Genomic DNA, 22,903 nt, shown 5'->3' with positions numbered 1-22,903 from the left:
GAATGTCCCACAAATTTATGGGAAATAGTCATATCACAATCAAAGAAATCCAAATTAAAATAAGGGGATACCATTCTTCTGTCAAATTGGCAAACATTTTCTAAAATGATAATATTCAGTGTTGGTGTGGCATGTTCAAATACCGAAAGCACAAATTGGAAAAATCTTTCTGAAATCACATGCAGAAGTTTATCAGAAGCCTTTAAAAGATATATACTCTTAAACTCAGTAATTTATTTGAGAATCTACTTTAAGAAAGCCAAGTTAAAGAAATAATCAAAATCAACAGATTCATGCACAATGATGCTCATCACAGCATTATTTATAAAGAAATAGAAGTTGGTATAAAACATCAACATAATGGAATAGTACTAATCTATTAATAATCATGAAATCACGTTTTCAAAAAATATTTAATAACCCAGAATAAGGCTCACAAAAATAACCTAAGCAAGAAAAATTTTAAATGCACACACAGTATGGTCCAAATTCAGTAACTTTACATTTAATGTATATAAAAGTTATATAAGAAAACATAACTAATGCTAATATTTTATAGTTAGTAGGCTCTGGAAAAAATTAAAAATAGAATTAATTAAAACATAAAGAGGCACACAGAGACTTTGGTGAAAATACCAACAGAAATGTTGGGGCACCTGGGTGGCTCAGTCAGTGAAGCATCTGCCTCCAGCTCAGGTCATGATCCCGAGATCTTAGGATTGAGCCCCATTGTCAGGCTCCCTGCTCAGCAGGGAGTTTGCTTCTCCCTCTCCTCACCACCTGCTTGTGCTCTCTCTAGCTCTCTCTTTCTCACTCTCTTTTTCAAATAAATAAAATCTCTAAAAAGAAATGATGACAGACTTTTCTGGCTAGGTAAGCATCCATAAAAGGTTGGCTAAACACTCTGCCAGGTTCTATACTGGGCTCTAGAACATCAGCAATAAAAAGCATAACCCCAGCAATCAAAGATCTTACAAGTACATAGAAAAGTTAGATCAAAGAGTAAAAACAAGTAATTCCATTACATCATGGTAAATGCCAATCTAGAAAAAGTATGCACAGAGTCTGGAATCTTAACCCCCAAAACTGACAACTGACTGGGTTTTAAATGTAAGAATTTAGCTAAGTGGAGAAAGTATTCCATGCATGGTAAATAGCAAGCGCATAGTCTCTGAGATTTTGAAAAATATATAGTCCTGGATGTTGGAAATGTTAACTAAACAGAGTAGCAGAATGAAATAAGACCAAAATGGTATATAAGGTCTGTATCAGTGCTTTTCCAATTCTTTTTGTAGAGTATCTGGGTGTTTTGTTGTTGTTGTTGTTGTTGTTGTTTTTATTCCAACATGTCATGGACTGATATTTTTGGTCTATATACTACTCTATGAAAAAAGGACATTATCATGTGCATGGTATTACAGCAATCCAAATTGCCTCTAAATCCTCCCTTAGAGTACTTATTTCATCAAAGTAGAAACAAACAGTTCCTGGACTGGGGTGGTCCACGAACCACACTGGGAGTCGCACGGAGCTAGACAGATTATGAAGGTTTTATTTTATCATGAAGGCAATATGGAGTCACTAACGTATATTTTTTCTGATTTCTTCTTTTTTAAATCATAGTTTTACTAGATGATTCACAATCCTTAAAAAAAAAAAAGGTACTATTATTCTCCCCATCTTGTGGATTAGGAAAATGTAGCTGATTAACGTTAAAAAACTTTCTCACAATGATACATTGAGAAAGAAATATGGCAACCCATATCACAGGCAAGGGTTAATGTCCCTAAAACAATAAAAACTCCTGGGGATCAAAAGTTCAACAGAAAAAAAATGGGCAAAGAATACGAATAGACCGTTCACAAAATAGTAAATACTAATAGCCTTTACTTGTATGAAAACATGCTTTACTGTACTAAGATATGCAAACTTAAATTCTACTGAGACAACACTGCCTAGCAGACTAGCAAAAATCCAAAAGTTCAAACAAATCACTCTACTGGTGGCTTTAGGAAGGAAAAAAAGCACCCTCAGGACATTATTAGCAGGAGTATAAATTAGTACAGTATCTGTGGAAGGCAGATACCCTTTGAGGTAGTCATTAAAGCAGCTCATAAATATCCTTCTCTTTCTCTTTCAAGGTATATTATACTGTTTCACTTGAGGTTAAATATGGTTATACAATTTGCTTTATCCAGGGAAATGTGAGTAAAAGTGACATTGTATCTTCTAGGTGGAAGTTTTAAGAGCTAGAGTACAAGAGCTAGAATGCAATTTACTATGTTCTCTTTCATTGATCTTTTCTTTCACTATACCATCTATACTGACAATATCCTAGATGCAGGCTGCTCCATCACCCTGGACTGCAGAGAGAAGACAACTTAAAGCAGAACTCCTTGACATGCAGGATGACAAGGAGCATAAGAAAAATACACTTTTATTGTTTTAAAGCACTGACAAATGGAGGAAATGTAGCAATATTTATCAAATTTACAAAGGCATATATCCCCTCAAATATACTTGCAAAATGATGTATGTAAAAGGTGCTCGTTTACAGCATCGTTTGTTAAAGCAAATGACCACACTGTTAAATCAAATGAACCAAATTAACACCAAGAGAAGACTAGTCAAATACTTGCAGTACCTTCATACAATGAAATATCTGTAGTTATTAAGAAAAAATTCTCTTAGAATATGGAAGGATCTCCAAATGAAAAAACAAGATATTCTCAGGATGTATGTATATCAATTTCGTTTTTAAAATAAAGTGAGAGGGTTACAACATATATTCATATTTTTTTGGACTTGCACAAAGCAATAAGAAACTAACAATTATTACCTTGGGCAGAGTGTTTAAGCGTGACTGGGTGGAACTTCCAATTGCTCAGGAAAAAAAAATTGTGTGCTGTACTTAACTTCCTACTGTCACAACCTCGATAAATCAAGCAAATCTCATGTTAAGTATAAATACCATACACCTGCCTCTATCTTAAATTGTTCTCACACCCTTCACTAAACTCTGGCTTATCTCTACCCTCTTGGCCATCTAATCAGCTTCCAGTTACATTACCTGTGTTAAGAATATATTTACTATTGTTCTCTTATTCAATTAAGTAGGAATGATTCTTAGTTACCCTTAAATAAACCATGCTTTTTCTCTAAATGATTCCAAGCTTTGCCAACAGTTTTTAGCTATTCTTTCTGAGACTCTGAATTGCCTCTTAAAACAAACACTTATTAGTGTTTGTCTCCAATATATTCTTGTTTTTCTCATTCAGAACTTTTTTGTGGATGTTATTTCTTTTACTTTCCTCTATAACAAAGAATTATAAGAAAATTAGAAATAAAAAATTAGTATTATAACATTGACTCCATAAATGTTTACTTTAAATGTTTATTTCATGTGAGTCTAGATCAACAGACTCCAAGTGTTTATGATTAGGCAGCCCAACCCATAGAAATATTTTTAGCACAATCTCAAACATATATATTTACTCATTTAAAACCTATATATATGTAACCATATTCGTACATTCATACATTATAAAAATGTAAAAAGTTTTTATAAAAGAAACAATCATTTAAGATTAATGATAAAAATATTTTTTGCTGTCACTAAAAATATTAGCAGTAATATTTTTAGTGAAAGCAATGTGATACAATATGCCTCATTATTTTTTAAATCCTATTTAACATTTTGTTATAGAATTATTTGAAAGTTTGGTTCTACATTCAATTATTTCAATACATGGTTTTCAAAGCTGTCAAAAAGATACAGATATGTCAGTCAAATGAAAGATGTGCAATTGGTTCCTACATAGCAATTTTTCAAAGATTTTGTTGAAATATGTATAAATAAGTTCTCATTTTCTCTGATATCTTACCAAATAGAAATATTTCTAATAAATAAATTCAAACCTCACTGAAATTTTTCATTAGAAATATTTTTAAGTATGTTAGTAGTTTCTTCCCAAGATTTTAGAACATGCAATTATGAGTTTTTATAGGTAACACTCATTGTTTCGGATTTAAAAAAGAACACACACACAAAAGAAAACATTTTCAAACATCTGTATTTAAAGCAGCTACCTTTTCAATCATTATTAAAACATTATCTTCTCCCCAAGGGTCCAATTAGCAGTGCTTATAAGAAGCTAGAACAATACAAGCAAAAAAAAAGGCGCAACAAAATAAATGGTAATGATGGATTCTAACTGTAAAATGTAATATCTAGTCCATGAGTCCATACTGATATAAATAAACTGATGGGAGAAAAAAGAAATCTCTTCCTTATAGAATGCCAACTAATGAATGTAGAAAGTATAATGGAAACAGAAAGTTCCCATTTGGCAACTACCATTAGTGGTGGTAGATTCAGATAGGAGTCATCAATGAATGCTTAGCTTGTAGGTAGGAGGCGACGAGGAGTAAGATATTGGCATAGTCTCAGAGTACACAAAACACTTATCAATTACAAAAGGAAAAAAGGTGCCTTGACAAGTTGGAAACCTGGCCAATAAAAACTTAACTAGGTGATTGAGGTTAACATTAAGAAGGGTAATACAATTCACTAAAAAGAGCCCAGCGTCAATTTTGTGTAATTCCTGCCAACAAAGCATGGCCCAAGTCTGAACATGAGGAAACATTGGATGGACCCCAAATGAAGAACATACTACAAAATAAAAGCCCTGTACCATCTGTCCAAGATAAAAATGAGGAAGTGTTCCTGATTAAAGGAAACTAAAGAGATATGACTACTAAATGCAACATGGCAGCCTGAATTGTATCCTGGACCAGGAAAGAAAAAATGGTATTGTTGAGACAGCTAGCAAAGTTTGCGTAGCATTTTGATGATGGTGTTGCTGTTGTTGATTTTTTCTTGTGGATGGTTACATCGTAGTTGATAGGAGAGTCTCTTGGTTTGTTGGGAAGTACAAATAGGACTATTTATGAGTAATATGACATCTCTCCAACTTTTTCTCAAATGGTTCAGAAAAGAATTAATCATAATGGAAGGAGGGTTTTGAAGCAATTTTGATCATGTCATCAATTGGGGCATCTTGGCAAGAAAGATTTAAGCATTCTTTATATTGCTATTTTGGCAACTTTCCCCTAAGTTTGTAATTATTTCAAAATAAATTATACTTTAAGTGTATTTATAAATGTGAGCATGCTTGCATTTTTAATATCTGCCTGGTATTATACTACTGACAGCCACTAATCATCATTTAAAAATAACCTTTCTGTGTATATCATAAAGGCCCTCTGTAATAGGCAGTCAGTGGCCTTAAACTGGGTAGCCAAGGGAGACAACAACTAACTAGAGGCCTTATAATAACTTAGGCCCTGTCCTAAGTTCAAAATATAATGGCCTCAAAGTGGCAATGGTACTGAAAATAGCATTTAACTTAAACTTCAGGCTCTCAACCCACTAGGTCTATTTGATTTCCATTAATCAGCATAGAAGGAAGCCAAAAGCCAACTCCCATCTCTTAAGACTCTAGCTTACTTGTCATGCATTTCCAAAAGCACACTATAAGAAGATGACTAATCACTGACTGCTTCTTTAGGACCATATGTCTCCCAATTTTAAAGGAAAAATTGTCCCAACTAGTACTAGAAAAACAGATTTCCTACCTCCTGCAGCTGGAGTCGAACCTTGGTAACTGCTCGGATCCAGTGAGCTCTTGCTTGGGTAAATGGTGAAGAACCATTCTCCTCAGGAAAACTTGTAACAAAGAAAATAATGTTTCTTAAAAATAGCCCAGGCAACAAGGTGACTACTCAAGCAAAACTGCCAAGTATCTAAAGTAAAATGGTTTGTATTCATGCCTAGACTTATTTTGTGAGTCAGGCCACTAAACAGAATAGTACTGAATAGCCAATGTGGAAAAAAAAAAAATCCTCTCTAAAATGACAACTCCTTTTAGCTTTTTATCCATTTCCTCTCTCCTTTCCCCTTTATTCACTCAACCAATGAGCCAAATCACTAGGATAGTTTCAGGATTCCAGTAAAAGTAATGGCAAGGGCCCTGAGTCAATGTTAGCACTGAAATTACATAGACATGTGAACTAACCCTTGCACCTTACCTCTCAAGACCACCGAGTCTCCCTTGGGCATTCTGTATATCATCCATCCTTAGAGCAGAATTTTGTTCTTACAAATCTTTCCTGCTCCACTAAGAATATTGGAAGGCTTATCATTCCTAGACTACATCAAAAACGCTAAGTAAAAAAGCACAGCTCTTTTCCTGCCATGGTCTTTTTCCCTGACCTGCCTTAGGGACACATTCAATGACACAACAATAATATATAACAAAGTAGCTTTGGGGCAGAAACACTAGGCTGTATTAGAACAAATCATCGCCCAGGTTCTTAACTGTGGAATACTGGTCAATTCTTGGTGATAAAGCTTCTCCTCTCTCCCACGGAGGTCTAGTGCCAAGGCAGCAACCAAGCATCCACCATTTAGATATCTGAAATATATGCTAGGCTCTGATGCCATCTAACTGAGTCAACTGTATTAAATAAAATACTGTGGGCACTGCTGACCATGATAGAACTGCGCCTCATCTGCATAGCTAGGATTTGAAAGGACATAACCATTGGAGGACAAAAACTCATGCTGGGCACTTCTGCTGCTCTACCAAGAACTCTATCTAGACAATAGTATCTGCCAAGTACAAGGTCTACAAAGAGCCATTTCTCAGTGGGTCATCAATCACAAATCTTGGATGTCTTGTCTATAAGATGAGCCAAGAGAGATGACCAAAAATCAGGAAAAAGGAGAAAAGAAAATAAGTTTGTATCTTCAGTGGTGGAGTAGATACACCAACAACCCTTCAAACTTTTACCACATATAACAGCACTTGCTGCTCTGATCTGTTGGTGAGAGGCTTTATTTTTAGGCCTTGAAATCTGAGAATCCAAGTCACACCTAGCTCTTATCACTCTACCCCAGTGATTTTCAACTGGGGGCAGTTTTGTCCCCTAAGAGAAATCTGACAAGATCTAGAGACATTTTTGGTTGTCACAACTTAGGGTTACTACTGGCATGTAACATACAGAGACCAGGGATGTCATTATACATTCCACAATGCCCAGAACAGCTCCACATAACAAAGAGTTATCTAACCCCAGATATCAATCATGCCAAGACTGAAAATCCCACTCTGCCCTAACCTATCAGCAAATCTACTGACCAATTTAGCTCAATAACAATAACATTCAAACACTGTACTAAGATTCATTATAAGACTGTTAAAAAACAAGTTTAAAATTTTTCTTCTCATGGGTACCAATTAATTCCAGACACACTGTTAGACCTGAGGAGGCAAAAGGGTGAGATCTGGCTTTTAGACCAATTCTTTCTTAACTCTGTCCTGGTGTTCTCAGCCAGGAAAAACAAAACAAAACAAAACAATGTTCACATAAAAAGTTTAAACATTAACTGGCTGAGAAGCCTATTTCATCCAAAGCATCTCCTTTGAATGAAGTAAGTTGCAGGGCTTGGGTTGGTTCTAGACTCAGAGGCTACCATACATAAGTCCTAGTAGGCCAATAACTGCATATTCAAGAAGGCCTAGGTACACTGAAGCTAACTACAAAGAACCCAAGTGTTCTTCAGAGATCCTCAAAATATCTAGGGAATTATATACCAAAAATCAAAGGAAGCAGCACATAGCCAAACCTCAGTTTCTCAATCACTACCATACCCAGCTATAGCAAAACAAATGAAAAGCACTTACATCCAGCAATACCACAGGCAGATACTGAGGAAACCACATGAACTCCTTAAGGAAACTATCACCTACCTCTCCTGGGGGCCTAGGACGTGGTCTTTGGGTAGCACCAGATCTGGGGGAAGATGGGTTGTGGTATCTTTTTTCTTGTCCTTGGGTTCACACACTCTCCCCTTCTCTTCTTCACCTGTTACCTCCAAGGCTTTCTCTTGTTCTCCAAAGCCCACCTGGCCGTCTCTGGAGAAGCTGCCAGAGCTGTGGCATGAATGAATTGAATCCCTCTCCCGACGGTCATCATCTTGTTCGTGACACTGGTCTAGTTCACTCAACTGAGAGCTTCCTTGACTCACATTACAGGATGAGCCATACCTACTACTGCTGGTGGGGCTGTGAGAATGAAAGAAAGACAGGTGAGTACTTACATGCAAAGAGGGACCAGGACAAAAGTAATGGACAAATCCAGAAATAATGATTCTTTCAGTGGGAAGAATCACAAATAGGAGGTTTCTGGGAAGACAAGACCAAACTTTGTAATCTAGAAGAACTAGTTTCTAGTCAGCAGAAGCACAACAGGAAAAGCAACGCTGGGTTCTCTAATATTAACCTCAACCTGTGACAGACTTTGAAGCATACTTTTTCTTAATGTGATTTTTGTAAGTTGGATTGAGAATTATTAATATTTAAGTATTAAATATAAAAATACCCTCTTATTTATGCCTAAAATTCTTTACTCAGACTTCTAAAGAAACTTGTCCAGTGGCTGTGATTAAAGTTTTCTAATTTCCATAAGGCAAAATGGTGAACTCTACTCCCTTCTTCTTTTATTTACTAAATTGATGTCCCCTTTTCTTCCTCTATAATTATAAATGTGAATGTCTGTTCCTTAGGATGAGCAAAGGAGACTGGAGATGTTTCTTTAATTATCTCTCAGCTATCTACATGATGAGGTAATGGAAGCCATTGGGAGATGAAGTCTATGACCAAAAAAATTTGTCTGGGGAATGGTCTCATCAACATGAATGTTACAATGAAATCCCTGGCAGCACAGGCAATGTCCCAAAGATGAACTTGCCCATCTGTAATGGAGTTGCTCTCTGGACACAACAAAGTTTTGGAAAAAGTGGACAAAATCCAACTCCAGGATCTGGGTCAGGACCACACTAATGCATTTCTATACTTAAAGAGAGGCCAGCCCAACCCTTTCTCAACCACCTGAATTCCCATACCCTGGGAGGAAATTTGTGCGCCTGTTATGAGAGACAGCACCAATAGCAGAGAAAGCGCAGTGAATTATGATTAGAAACCATGATTAGGGCAGCCCGGGTGGCTCAGCAGTTTAGCGCCTGCCTTCAGCCCAGGGTGCAATCCTGGAGTCCCAGGATGGAGTCCCACATTGGGCTCCCTGCATGGAACCTGCTTCTCCTCTGCCTGCGTCTCTGCCTCTGTGTGTCTCTCATGAATAAATAAATAAAAATCTTAAAAAAAAAAAAAAAACATGATTAGAGCAGTATCCACAAGTTACTCCCTTGAGCCATATACTAAATTTAAGAGTCAGTCCTACTCAAGACAGAAGTTCTAGGTGATGATCTTTAAGATCTATCCCAGAATAGTTCACTGAATAGTATCACTGAATAGTTCTATCCCAAGTCAGGGGCCCTTCTTTCACTTCTGGTATCATGCTAGAAAGCCTCCATGCAAAAGGACAAAGAATTTCCTTGCCACAGAGTCAAGTCTTTAAAGGGCTTATGTTTACCCTTGGCCAAATGAAGATAAATCATTACTGTTTTCCAGTGATATTCTCCCTATGGATCCTCCCAATTACCTGGTATTTTCTGACTAATTTCTGATCCTTCATCCCAAGGCAGGCTGCTATGAATAGTTCCTAACACATGTGTGTACATGAATGCACACACACACACACACACACACACACACACACGATCTCTAAAACCAGCCCCTTTGGACAGGTTTGGGTGAGAAGTCATGGCAGCATTCTTAAACTGTACAGTACGTGGTGCTTCTTCTTAGGGGAAATAATAGTATCTTTTCCAAATGGACCCTGCACAATGCTCCAGAATAAAGAACTACAGCAAAGGATAGCCCTGAGCTCCCATGACACTTTATTCAAGGCACTTATCAGACACCAGTCTCAAGGTACAAAATGGCAGACCAGAAAGAGCTATATAAACCCATGTGGAATATAGAATATAAATTATCCCAACCTTCGCATCTAGCATTTTACTTAATAACCTCATTGCCACTGGAGAAAGCATCTTAGAAGACTTGGAAAAGCACAGCACAGATCTCTCCCCAGCTATTAGAGATATAAGTGCTGAGGGCCAAGGAAGCATCCTAGCCTATCACATGGTTGTAATTAATATATGCCACACTACTACTTGCAGCCTCTTTCTGCCCTCCATTCTCCATTTCACTTTCACAAGACAGAGCAAACCAGAATGAGTAAATCCTAAGGCCCAGCCTTTCCTTTAGCAGTAAGTTCCTTCTCCCAATTAATGAATTCCATTTGGCTCTAGAGAGAGGGAAGAGGATGAAAAGACCCACACATTACTCCTTGTTACTTAACCCCTAGTTAACATGAAGCTCGGGTGCTAGAAAAGACATAGGAAAAATATAAAGCAGCCTATCATTAAGCTACCTCTAAGTCACTGCATCATAAATGGTCAATTCCTTAAAATCATTTATGATGCTTAGGTTGAAAACAGGCCTTTTGTCGGTCTTTGGTTCCTTGACGTCATGGAGAGTAATTGGTTGCTGTATGTTTGAAAGACAGTCAGTGCAAGGAGGCATCACCTCTTCCTCTTGTGTTTCTGGCTGGTGAAGTAACTCAGTAACAGTGCAGTGCTCTTCCTTATGACTCCCTGAAGGACAGGTGGAGCTAGAAAGGTTGCTTTTGGAACCCCAGTGTTCTCCAGATGCTGAAATTCCCTGCTGCTTTTCCATTTCTCCTGACTCTGAAAGCTCATGAGCACATACACTTGGCCTGGTCTCCAGATGCTCATAGGTCCCAGAGGGTTGAGTAGCTGGTTCAGCACTAGCCTCAGACATTTGAGAAGACTCTAAAGCTTTATCAGCCTCACTAAAATGAAGGTTCTGATCACTGCTGATAACTAAAGCTGGAGAAGAGGATTCTGCAGGTACTTGTTCAGGGCCTCCTTTGTTCTCTTTTGGCCGTGTGAATGAAAGATCCAGCTTCTTTCCAAATCTCAGTTTTAGATCACTTGCCATCATACTCCCTTTCCCATCACTACCTCCCTCAAATAGAGTTGACAACTTTTTAAAATTGGCCATTAAACCAGGCTCCGCTCCTCTATTACCAGAGGAAGGAGATGGGGAAAATAGAGAGCTCAGTGGTTTCCCATAGTCAGTGGCAGAAGATGGGAAATGGAGTTTTGGCCAATTGGTCATGTTTGGGATCCCAAAATGAGGTCTTGGCTGCTCTGTTTCCTGGGGGACTGCAGGTGGATCTTTCTGGGTACCAAGTATCCCATAACTTTCTTTGGCACAATACACAGGCTCCTCCAGTACAGGATGAGAAAGGTATCCTTGGGTTTCTGGTGTGGCACTCTGGCCAGCACTTGCATCACTTAACAGTGGACTACTGGTTTCCAGTGAATTGGTTGTCTGTAGTTCCAAGAAATCTTGGTTTGTGGAGGCTGACTGAATAGCTGGCTTTGCCTCAAGAGGAATAAGTGGCTGAACTGGAGAAGGAAGCTCTTCGGCAATACAGGTAGGATCTGGATCCAAATTCGATAGCAATGAAATATGCTCTGCTTCCAATGATGTCTCTGTATCTGTGCCCTGCAACAACCCCATGTCTCCTTCATCACTCAGAGACAATACTCCTTGCCCAGTATCGTCCCCTGAGACAGAAGGTGTAGCCCCAATTGTTTCAGAATCTTGGGGTTCTAGAATATTGTCAGGAATATCATTGTTTTCCATTTCAGTTGTTAGTTTAGTATCATCTATCAGGGTCTCTGAGTCTGACTTTGCACTAACTACAGTCATTGTACCACCACTGAGAGTAGATTCTGAATTGAGTGTTGGAGAGGAAGCTTCTCTCCACAAATTTTCTGTAGGTACTGATCCTATAGTATCTCTGCAACTACCATTTTGAGGCTTTGCAATAGCTGGGACAGGTGATTCTTGTTTGTATGTCTCTGGTCTGGGACTTTTAAAAACTCCAAGTAACTCACCTTTGAGGGACTGAGATGATGCACCAGAAGAAAGGGAGAAAAAGGAGTTTTTCTTTGGAGGTTTAGGAGAGGAGAAAAATCCAGAGAAAGTTTTGGGAGGTTCAACTAAGCACCCAGAGAAAGACTTCACTTTTGTCACAAACCCGGAAAGCATCTCTACTGAAGAGCCCAACACTGATTTGTCTTCTTCTTTATCTGCCTCTCGGCTCTGGAAGTGCTCTGTATACCCTGGCTCCACAGAGGGAGAGGGTGGTTCTACAATCTCTGTTAAGACCTCATCAGGGACCTTTTCTAATGGCAAGCTCAAAGGGTCACTAGTAATTATTTCAATTTGGTGGTGGTTAGTGCAAGTGTCTGGACTGTTGAGCTTTTCAGTCAAATGGTTATCATGTGAAAAAGACTTGGCCAGTGAGCCACTAGGGAAGGCTTCCTGTATGAAAGTCTCTTCTTCATCAGGAGTTACCCCAAGGGACTCTGGACCAATGAGCAATGTTTCAGTCTGTGCCTGAAATTCTGGTGAATTAGAACCAATGTCATTTTGCAACTGATTCATCTGGATATCTGCTAAAGATGTCCCTGGTCCATTACTAGAATCTTGTTTTTCCTGATAGTCCTTCTCCACATTGAGCTCATCTGTAAGAGAAGTAACCTCAACAGTGTTGCTACAAGGATGCATTTGCTGTTCATGAACTCCCTCCTGGACTATGCTAGCTCTACTGCCACTAGAACCTTCTCTAGTCATTGTGCCACCCATGTCTACAAAAGCACTTGGCTTCTTAGAGGGCTGGGAAGTCACTGGAGCAACAGTTGAAAGGCTGTGTTTTTCCCCAGGAGTCTGCTGCTTTCCATCCAAAAATGACAAGTTGAAGAAACTAAAAGAGCTAGTATGAGAGGCATCCTTCTTGCTGCTTGAGTTAGTAGTCGAAAAAAAGGAAGGAAGTGTAAAGAGCCCTTCTGCTTGAGATTTGGTTCTTGGTAGAGTAGCAGAGGCTCTATTCTCAGATTTTTCAGATCCAGTCAGGAAAGAAAATATACTTTTTCTGGTTTGCAACTCTGGTTGAGATGAAGAGGTTGTGGCAGTTGAAAAACTACAGCGTTGATCAGAAAAATGATCTTGTTCCTTTGAATTCCTTTGGCTCGGAATATCAAAAGTTGGTTGATCACTTCTTGAAACTTCTGTCCCTGTAGACACACCACTAGTTTCTACTGAAGAATTTCTGGAAGACTCTTTGAGACAATTTGCTGAGAAAGACTGATTTGGTGATTGCTGGATTAGGTGATCTCTGGAAGGTACCTCTTTTTCAGTCAAATTATTACTCTGTATATCGGTAGTCGATGGTTCTTTTAGCCCACTGTCATCAATAGTAATCTGCTTGTTCAGACTCCTAACTCGAACCTTCCTTTTAGAAGCAACTGGTGTAGCAGGAAAGTTCCCAATATCCTGGTTAATTGCCTGTGGAGGATTAGGACTTGATTTGACTTCATCCTTATTAACCAAGGAAGAAACAGGCATATTTTCAGTTGTTTGTATAGAAGATACATTGGTTTTAAATAAATCCCCAAGAGTACCAAAAAAATTGGAAACACCAGGAGATTCATTCTTTTGTTGATAAGGTATCTTTCTATTTTTATCATCATTCTTTTCTAAATTTGGTGATCCTTCTTTATTCACCTGGGTTTTAAAGAGGTTCAAAAATCCAGATGCCTGTTTTCCATTTGATACTGTACTTACTGAAGAGTCTTCTCCCCGACCAAAGAGTTTCAATGCACTTTTAAATAATGTTCTCTCAGATTCTTTGGAAGACTGGTCCTGGGGAAGCTCACAGTTCTTGTGTTCATCCCTACTAAACTGTGATGCAAGAGGAACTGAAATAGAGTCAGCTGTAATGATTTCATTATCTTCCATATCTGATTTAGGCCGAAGAGTTGTTTGGCTTACCTGGACAACAGATTTTAACAAACTTTGTTTTTTCACATGAAAATTTTTATTTGAAGGGAACTCTTGCTTCATATTTTTAGTAAATTCTGGTCGTTGAACATTGGATCCTATTTGTCTTTCTAAATCCTTCTTGAGAAGACATTCTTCTTCATCTTGAGAGTTACTCTCTAATTGCTTATTCAAGATTAATGACTGAAGACCATCATTTGTGAGCTCTGCTAAGTCTGAATGCTGATCCATTTTCTTCATGACCAAAGACTCTAAGGATTCATTCTCAACAAAATTCAAAGTATTTCCAACCAAAGCAGAAAATAATGAAGTTACTTTGTTCAATGATGACATCTCTCCTGTTTGCTGTGGACTGTTAGTCATGTTTTCAGGATGAACCAAAGAGGTAGCTTCTTCAGAAGACTGAACCCAGTGGAAACTGGAAGGGTAAACAGATGAATCCTTTGCTAGAGGCTGGTTCTTATCATCCTCTATAAAATGATTTTTACTTAAGTCATGATTTCCAATAGTTTGGGGCTTATTTCTGAGATCCAATATGTATTTAAAGTCTTCAGAACAACACACCTTTTCTTCAAAAGATCCAAAATTTCCTTTAAACTTCTGAAGATTATTGCCTGAAAAATCTAATGGTTGATCCTTTTGGTCACAACTTGACTCTTCAAGTACTTGTGAGAAGGTTCCTAAATTTAGATACACTGGTCCTTCACCTCTTGGCAAAACTACAGATAAATCAAGAGGGTCATCAATTGGTTCCTCTTCAACACACCAGACTAATTCATCTTCCTTGTCAAGCACTTTAAAACTATAGGCAGAAATAATGCTGTCATCCAACATAATACTTGATAGATCATTTGTCTGTAAACCATAATTCAAATACTCTTGATAATAACAATCAGGCATAAATAAATATGCATACTGCCCAGTAGAATCAGTGAGGAGATAATACATATACTGACCATCATGGAACATATAATATCCATAATCCCCATCCTCCGATGGCCACCACACTCCATTTTCAAGACATGACAACCATTCCTGGTATTCATAACTAACACTTGAAAAAACAAAGTTTTCATCCATCCTTAATGATTCTTGTTCAACTATGGAACATGTAGTCTTCTTATAACCTGAAGAACTTAAGTCAATGGGCAGTTCTTCTAGTGAATTCTTAGTCTCATTAATTGGAAAACGAGAATTTCCATATAATGAGTTAGCTGCCCACATATCACTTCTTAATAAGTTGTCTTCATTAAATGCTAACTGGTCCAATGATTCATATGGTAAGTCATGCCAAATGACACTGTTTGGATTTGTTTTCCATTCCAAGATATTTGCATTTTGAGCCTTTTGGCAAAAATTTATTGCTGAGTTTTCTGAGTCAGGCCACAGGAAAACATCACCTGATGGGAATGTATTTTGATTCCACATATAATAAACTGGCTGAAGTTTTCTGGAATTTTTAGAGAAATCTTTTATATCAGAGTCCCATTTATAACAGAGAGGATTATTCATCTCTTCAAAAGCCTGACAGTGGTTTGACAGAATGCTAGTACTTAATATGGGTGGATTTAACTTGTTTGAATTTTCGTGTATTTTCCCCTTAAGAACATGGTGTGGTGTCAGCCTCTCAGCCATGGATTTCTCTAAGAGGCCTAGCTGAGCACTTGGAGCACAGTGAAGGACTCTGTTCTCAGAAGAGGGGCAATTATTTTCACTTTGCTGATTTTTCCATGTAGGAGGGGAATGATGACTATCAACCCAAATATCAGATAATGGTGTATTTTCTTTAGGTAAAGATAAAAAGCTTTTTATGAAGCCAGATGTTTCTTCTTTTTCAACATGATTCTTCTGGTTCTCAGGAGTCACACACAAAGTAACAGGGATCTCATCCAAGGATAAATGTTTATTTCCATTCAAACTTTTTATGTTGCCTGAAGACACAGACTTTGCTTCATCTGGTTTACAATCAGTCACACTGTTATTGGATATCAGGTTAAATATTCCAGAGAGTACGCCTGGGATATTATTCTTATGATGAGAATCATCATTTTTCAAATTTAATTCTTGTTGACTAGACAAGTTTTCAAGAGAAGAAAACTTGTTAAGCAGACCAGAAAGGAGGCCTCCTTGGGTTCTTTTCTTCAAAGCTTTATCTACAAGTCTGTCTTCATTAATCTCACTAACCAGGGTGGGTTTTGAAATGGGAGAAGTAAATGCTAATGAAGAGTATGACACTGTTAAAGGTGTCACTTGTGTAAGAGTCTTACTTTCTTCTGAAGAATCTGAAGGAATATATTCTTTGGACACAACTTCAGGGATGGCTGAGGTATCTCTCTGACAGGTATCTACTGCTGCATGGTCACTTGAATTTAATTTGTCTATATTCCCAAATTCCCCAAGATCATTATTAATAACTGGAACTGAATTAGACTTTACTTTATCAAGTGTGGCATCTTCAGGACAATTTATTTGATCATTTTTATTAAATGCTTCTGTACCATCAAATTTCCCTAAATTATTATGAATATGTGGAACTGAACTAGATGTTATTAGACTAAGTTTGGCATTTTCACGGCAGTTTCTTTGGATCTCTTCATCAATGGTTACTGCTGAGTCAGGAAAACTCTGGTCATTGACAGTGATACGGCTGTCAGTGAAAGGAAATTTAAACAAAGGAAAAATGCTTCCTTCCTCTCTTAAATCCTGCTGCTTTTCAGAATGACTAAGAACTCTGAAAAATGGAATATGTAGTTTTCCACTAAAAGAAAAGGAACGTCCATCTTTCCTAGGGCCCCTTTCCCATCCATCTTCCTCTAACTGGTGAATTTTCATAGATTCTGACACAGTTTTCTTTGAGCAGGTCTCAGGTGAAGTGAGCAAAAACTGGCTAAAAGATTTTCTGAGTGGCTCAAGAAAATCATCATCTCTAGTAACTTTGTCCTCCTCAATCGGTGTTGCTGAAGACTCTTTATTTGCAATTCTACTGCCAGTTATACAAGATTGTCCTGGAGTGTTTTTGGCACAGTTTTTTGGTTGATCCGGTAACAGAGACAGATCTGTACAGGATTTTCTTTCCAAGAGACTTTCAGTATCATTTTTTTTATTTGCAGAACCACCTAAGTTTGAAGGTTCATTGGTCGATTGGGAAGACAGCAACAAATCCTTACTTAGGGGCATTTGGGTTGAACCTGTAGTTTCTCCATCATTCCTATCAAAAGTGATGACATTACTGTCATTGCCAAGAGTGTCTTCCCTTTGATTTGACTCTAATCCACACCCAGTGACATTTTCCTTTCTTATTGGCTTGTTCTGGTCATCATCCTTTTTGGTTTCATCTTTTTCCGAAAAGATCTTTAATGGATTCAGCCTGCTGAAAACAGACTTTATAACTGAACTCTGACTCTGTGGAAGGGAGTCCCTTCCAATAGCCTCTGTTGCATCCTGAAAGCTTAAATTTCCAGTTTTACTACCTGTGTGCTCATTTTCAGAGGTTTTGTGATTTCTGCCAAAATCCTCATTATCAACTGCTTGAGAGGATAATGGAGATTGTATGGAAATATCCTTCCCCAGTACTGACTTGGCTCTGGGTTTAGATCCTGAATTAATCATCTCTACTTGATTAAGAGTTTCTGTTTTCTCTGGAACTAAATAAACCAGCTTTTCCACAGAGGTTGTTAGCTGCTTTGTGCCTGAACCCATTTTTTCTGTGAGTGAACTGAACAGAGAACCAACAGCACATTTCACTCCATTCAGCTCAGGGAAAAATATAGCCTTGTCTTTGTCATTCTTGACAATGGCTGAAGGTGCTTTTTGATCCTCAGGCATTTTGTGCTCTGCGTTATCAACAGTACTATTGTGTTTAAGTGATTTTTTAGTTTTTGGAAGGGAGCCAAATCGATTAATCTCTTCTTCCTTCTCTGCTAAATATTCTGACACTGTTTCTACCAAACACTGAAGCTCATCGATTGTATCAACATAGTCCTTCTTGGGTCCCTCAAGAGAGGAAGGGGTCATCTCTTCCATAGGGCACCCAGATTGATCTCCAAGTGTGTTTGCATCACACTTTAACTTTGGTAATGGGAATACTGGATTTGTTACATGATATTCTTCAGGAAAGCCTCCAACATGATGGACATCGGATGGATGATTTGTTGGTGACAATAAACCTTCCTGTTTATCAGTAAGAGGAGAACTCAGAAGTTCATCAGAAGTACTACTGGCAGAATCTTCAAGAATATCTAATGGAGTGAAATTAGTGACATATTGGTTTAAGCCAGATGACTTTTCATAGTTCTTAAAACAACCAGAAAGATCATAATTATGATTTTCCAACTTAGTAGTCCACATGCCACTCTTAACCACAAAACCATTTTTGTAAGGGCGTAAAATTGGATAATTTTGTTTCTTCTTTTCAATGTGGCAAACGTTACAATTTTCAGTGTTAGGATATGTACTTTTGAAGTTAGTCTTAGTTCCTGATCTATCATCATATGGTCGTCTTTCACTGCCTTCAAAATGACGGTATAAGGGTTTGTTTTTCCTTCTCCTATCTATTGTATATTTCTGAGGATATCTGGAGAATACAGAGGTTTCAAACTCAAGGTCAAAATTAAAGGCAGTAGAAAATTCACTTTCTTGACCCAGAGATGGTATCTTTTTCCGATTCTTACACTTCAGTTGTTCTTGTTGGCTGTAATATTTACCAGTTTTTGAAAGAGTTCTAATCTCTTTTGCTTCTGCTTCCTTTAAATTTATGTTACTGTTTTCTAGAAACTCTTGTGATATTTTCTCCTCTATCTCTTTATATATATTTTCTTGCTCTTCATAGTCAGTATCAGAGAAAGTTGAAATAACCTTAATTTTGTCATTTTTAGCCTGCAAGCCTTGTCTGATGTAAAAGAATAAAATTGGAGGAATAGCAAGGCCAAGAAAAGAGAAGAAACAGGGAAAGGGAAGAAACAAATTATAAAATTTAGTGCACATTCAATGAGAAAACTAAAATAATATAAGGGAAGAAACAAATTATAAAATTTAGTGTACATTCAATGAGAAAACTAAAATAATATAATAAAAATTACCATTCAGGCTGAAAAAATATGATAAAGAAATCTATATGTTCTTAAATCAGTATTAAAGTACTTTAGCCAAATAGTTTTTTCCACTTCAGAAAAAGAACAGCTATGATAATAACCATAGCTACTTGCTACCATGAGCTTTTTAGGATCCTTTTATTTTCCAAGATAGAAACAAAATGAAAATGTTTCCTCGATATTTAGAATGTATTTGCAACACTCAAGTTGAACTGTTAAGTATTTAACAAAAATATATTAAGGGATTTCAAGAGACCTAAGTTTGTTGATTAATATGGGTCTGAAAAGAAGTCAAGCTGATAACTTGCTGAAAGTTATTATTTGAGGTAGTATAGCCAAGAATATGGTCAAACATATTTCTCTTAAAAAGAAAAAATATATAGGGGTACCTGGGTGGCTCAGTCAGTTAAGCATCTGACTCCTGATTTTGGCTCAAGTCATGATCTCAGAGTCATGAGATTGAGCCCTGAGTCAGACTCTATGCTCAGCATGGAGTCTGCTTGAGATTCTCTCTCCCTCCCTCTTCCCCTCTATGCCTCTCTCCCTATTTGAGCTCCTGTGAGCGCACTCTATCTCTAAGAGACAGATAAACCTTAAAAAAAGAAGGGAAAAAAATACATAATAAAAATAATCTTTGTCAGAAGTCAAACCTTACGGTATCAACAAGAGCAAATTATTTAAAGCATTATAATATGCAAAATCTAAAAGCTATATATGCATTGAGGATCACAGGGAAATGAATATCTTTCCCTATACTAACACTAGAAGCTGTATTCCAACTTAAGTCCATAAATAAGATACCTGACCTTTCTTTCAGTTAGATCAGAAACTGCCTGCTTCCTGTGTACTCAAGTGGGGGTATACAGAGGACCTGTAGACTAAGTGCTTGTCGACTCATGTTCTTTATAGATTTAACATCCAATTGCATTCATATAGGAAATACAAACAAGATCATGGTGGTCACTTAGTCACTAAAAATCTTCAAGAGAGAGAGACTTGAAGAGACAGTAATAATAAGCTTCAAGAGATATTCTTTTGACCCCCTTCAACACTAGAGACACTTTGGCTATATATCTAACAAAGTCCAACTCTATTGTCAAACCTCAAATTATGTATTTTTATATAATTTATGTAAGATCCCAGTTATTTTGGACTCATTAGACAAAAGCCCATTTGGTTGAGCAAATCCAATATAACATTTTTTTACATGCAATTTCATTATCCTGCAGTATCCTCAAAAACTCAAACCAAACTAGCTTCAGCCTAGAAGTTTTTATACTTCAATTTAAATCAATACATAGCCATTGCTGTAGTGAATGAAGCTATTTATTTTTATACTTCTAATTTAATGGAAGATACTAAGAATGTGTTTGTTCCCTTAGGATTTTAAAAAACTAACTTAAGGATTTAGACCATCTCCAAGAACTTGGCATCTACAGTAAGAGAGAAGTTTAAAAATCAATGTTAGTGACAAATCAACTTCAAAAATTTTTAATGGATAAATATTTTCAAGAATTTTAGTTAAAAATGTCTATGATAAAAGGTTACTTAAAAGTCATGTAATTTTTTAAATGCCTGGGTGAATCAGTTGGTTAAGTGTCTGTCTTTGGCTCTGGTCATGATCCTAGGATCCTAGGATTGAGCCCTGCATTGCACTCTCTGCTTTGTGGGGAGTCTGCTTCTCCTTTCCCCTCAGCCCCTACCCAGCTTGTGCTCTCTCTTTTGAATGAATGAATGATCATGTAATTTTCTTCTCTGCTGGAGATAAAAAAATATTTACTCTTTAATCTCATTTCATATACTGATACACTAAAATCAAATTTATAGGGGATCAATTAAAAAATTTCTTAGGAAAAAATTTACAATTTAAAGTGTATCACTAATGCTCCTCTAAGTATTATTATAGTGGTAGCCCAGGAAATAATCAAAATAATAATAGGGTAATAATTAGGTAAAATGAAGTACTCTAGAACAGTATGTAGTCATTTAGGTTGATGTGCCATTATTATTGCTGGCTTACACATCTAATACTTGCAAAGGAGGGAGGGAAAAGTAGTGGGGGTTTTGCTGTTATGTTTTTTTCCCCTAAAGTAGGACAATATAAACAACTAAAATTAAAAACATAGAATATACAAACATTAAGGGGTGTCTGGGTGGCTCAGTTGGTCAAGAGTCTGCCTTCAGCTCAGGTCATGATCTCCAGGTCTTGGTACAGAGCCCCACATCAGGGGAGTCCCTTCTCCCTCTCCTCTCCACTTGTGCTTTCTCTCACTATCTCTGTCGCGATCTGTCTCTCTCAAATAAATAAGATCTTTCTAAAAATATGCAAATATTCAGTTAATAAACCAGCAAGGAGTAGAGACTAACTATTGTAAGATTCCTGGCATGTTTCTTCCTAGAATCAGATCATAAACAGTAAAAACTCTGTGATGGTTGATATAGGAAAAAAATTCACTGAAAATATTCTCAGAGATAATAGTAAACTGAGATAGGAATTTTAGTAACAAAAAGTATGAGCTAAACTGGAATGGTTTTTAAAATATTAACCTCCAACTAATACTTGATTCAAGCTAGGATCATCAATGGATGCTAAAATCAATGGGGAAAATGTTGGGGAAACTGAATAATGATACAATAAAAATAAAATAATCAATGTGATAGAATATTAACCCAGCTGAATCAAGGCAACATGAATATGGATGTTGATTATAATATTTTTCCAAATTTTGTTTGAATTATTTTTTAAACAGGGGGAAAGTCAGGTGAGTATATATTTGTTTCTATACTCATAAACATATGACAGTAGTCTATAGAAAGGTACATAGGAAACAAACAATGGTGGTGTGAGAACTAGGAGATAGGAAAGAGACCAAGAGGACACGTACAGGTGGGAGATTCTTCACTATATGTTATATTGCACCTTAACATTTTTTAAACCATGTTAATGTTTTCTATATTTAAAATTTTTCTAAAGTTCCAGCAAAAGTTATTGAATCTGCTTTGAAGACATCATCTGAAGTTCCCAGGGAAATATTTAGGTAGGAAAGGTTATCCAAACATTTAACACCTGTGATTTTCTTTTTTTAAATCTTGGTAAAGAGTGTTTCAGAATTGCTGGGCTGGGCAGAGGCGTGTGCTGTTTTTTTTTTTGTTTTTTTTTTTTTTTTCAGTTATCTATCCTAAGTGAGCATGCTCTCACCCGTTGAGAATCACTGATCACAAAGAGAAATATTAATGACAGAAATATCTAAATGTGAATGTATAGCAGAGAAAAAAAAACTGAGATTCTAGACAAAATGGCTGTAGCTTGGACTATTATACTGCTATACCTCCACTACCACCTCAGATTAAAGCATCTATATTCTTAGTTACATCTTGGAAACTACATTCTAATAAGAGAAAGTGCTTTGTTTTCAATACCCACCTAAGGGCCCGCCGCTCTGGATAATCAAGATCGTAACTTTGCATGGAGTCATTGCAAGAATCCCGGGAATTGCCCTGAAGTAGCAGCTGCTGTGGCAATCGCATGGGCACAGGAAACTGGTGCACAGAAGCGTTGGGCTGGGAAGTTGTATGATAAGGAGGTGGGATGCTATTGCTGGTCTCACTGCGATAGTCACTATCCCGGTCATCAACAGCACTATCAGGATCTTCAAAAGCTGTGGAATAAGCACAGTCAATCAAGACATCCTCGCTTTACTTAGTTTTTTAGAATTTTTTTCTGCTTCTAACTCAAATAGCCACAAGCCTGGACCTTGAGAACAAGAGCAAGCTGAGCTGAATGTGAGCCAAGTGACCTCAAATCCATGTGGAAACCTGTTTCAGTTAATACCTACAAGTTTCTTTCCTTATTTAATAAGACAAGAAACTTGCTTTCATTTTAGTGTTGATTCCTAGAGGAGTTCTAAA

General features: G+C 37.2%; 1 protein-coding gene across 8 annotated transcripts in view; it reads right to left on the bottom strand.

Moving 5' to 3' along the window:
- Positions 1-22,903, bottom strand: part of UNC13B (unc-13 homolog B) — a 232,387-nt gene that overhangs the window by 80,039 nt on the left and 129,445 nt on the right. For all 8 annotated transcript variants that reach the window (XM_049116230.1, XM_025432435.3, XM_025432437.3 and 5 more), the window contains 3 exons: positions 22,419-22,653; positions 7,815-8,129; positions 5,638-5,728 (listed from right to left, as the gene is read on the bottom strand). In XM_049116230.1, coding sequence (XP_048972187.1) covers positions 5,638-5,728; positions 7,815-8,129; positions 22,419-22,653 — 641 coding nt within the window. The remainder of the gene's footprint in view (positions 1-5,637; positions 5,729-7,814; positions 8,130-22,418; positions 22,654-22,903) is intronic.

This window comes from Canis lupus, chromosome 11 (assembly GCF_003254725.2).
Source record: "Canis lupus dingo isolate Sandy chromosome 11, ASM325472v2, whole genome shotgun sequence".
NCBI lineage: Eukaryota > Metazoa > Chordata > Mammalia > Carnivora > Canidae > Canis > Canis lupus.
Note: the sequence above shows the minus strand (reverse complement) of the source record. Positions and strands in the feature narration are given on the sequence as shown.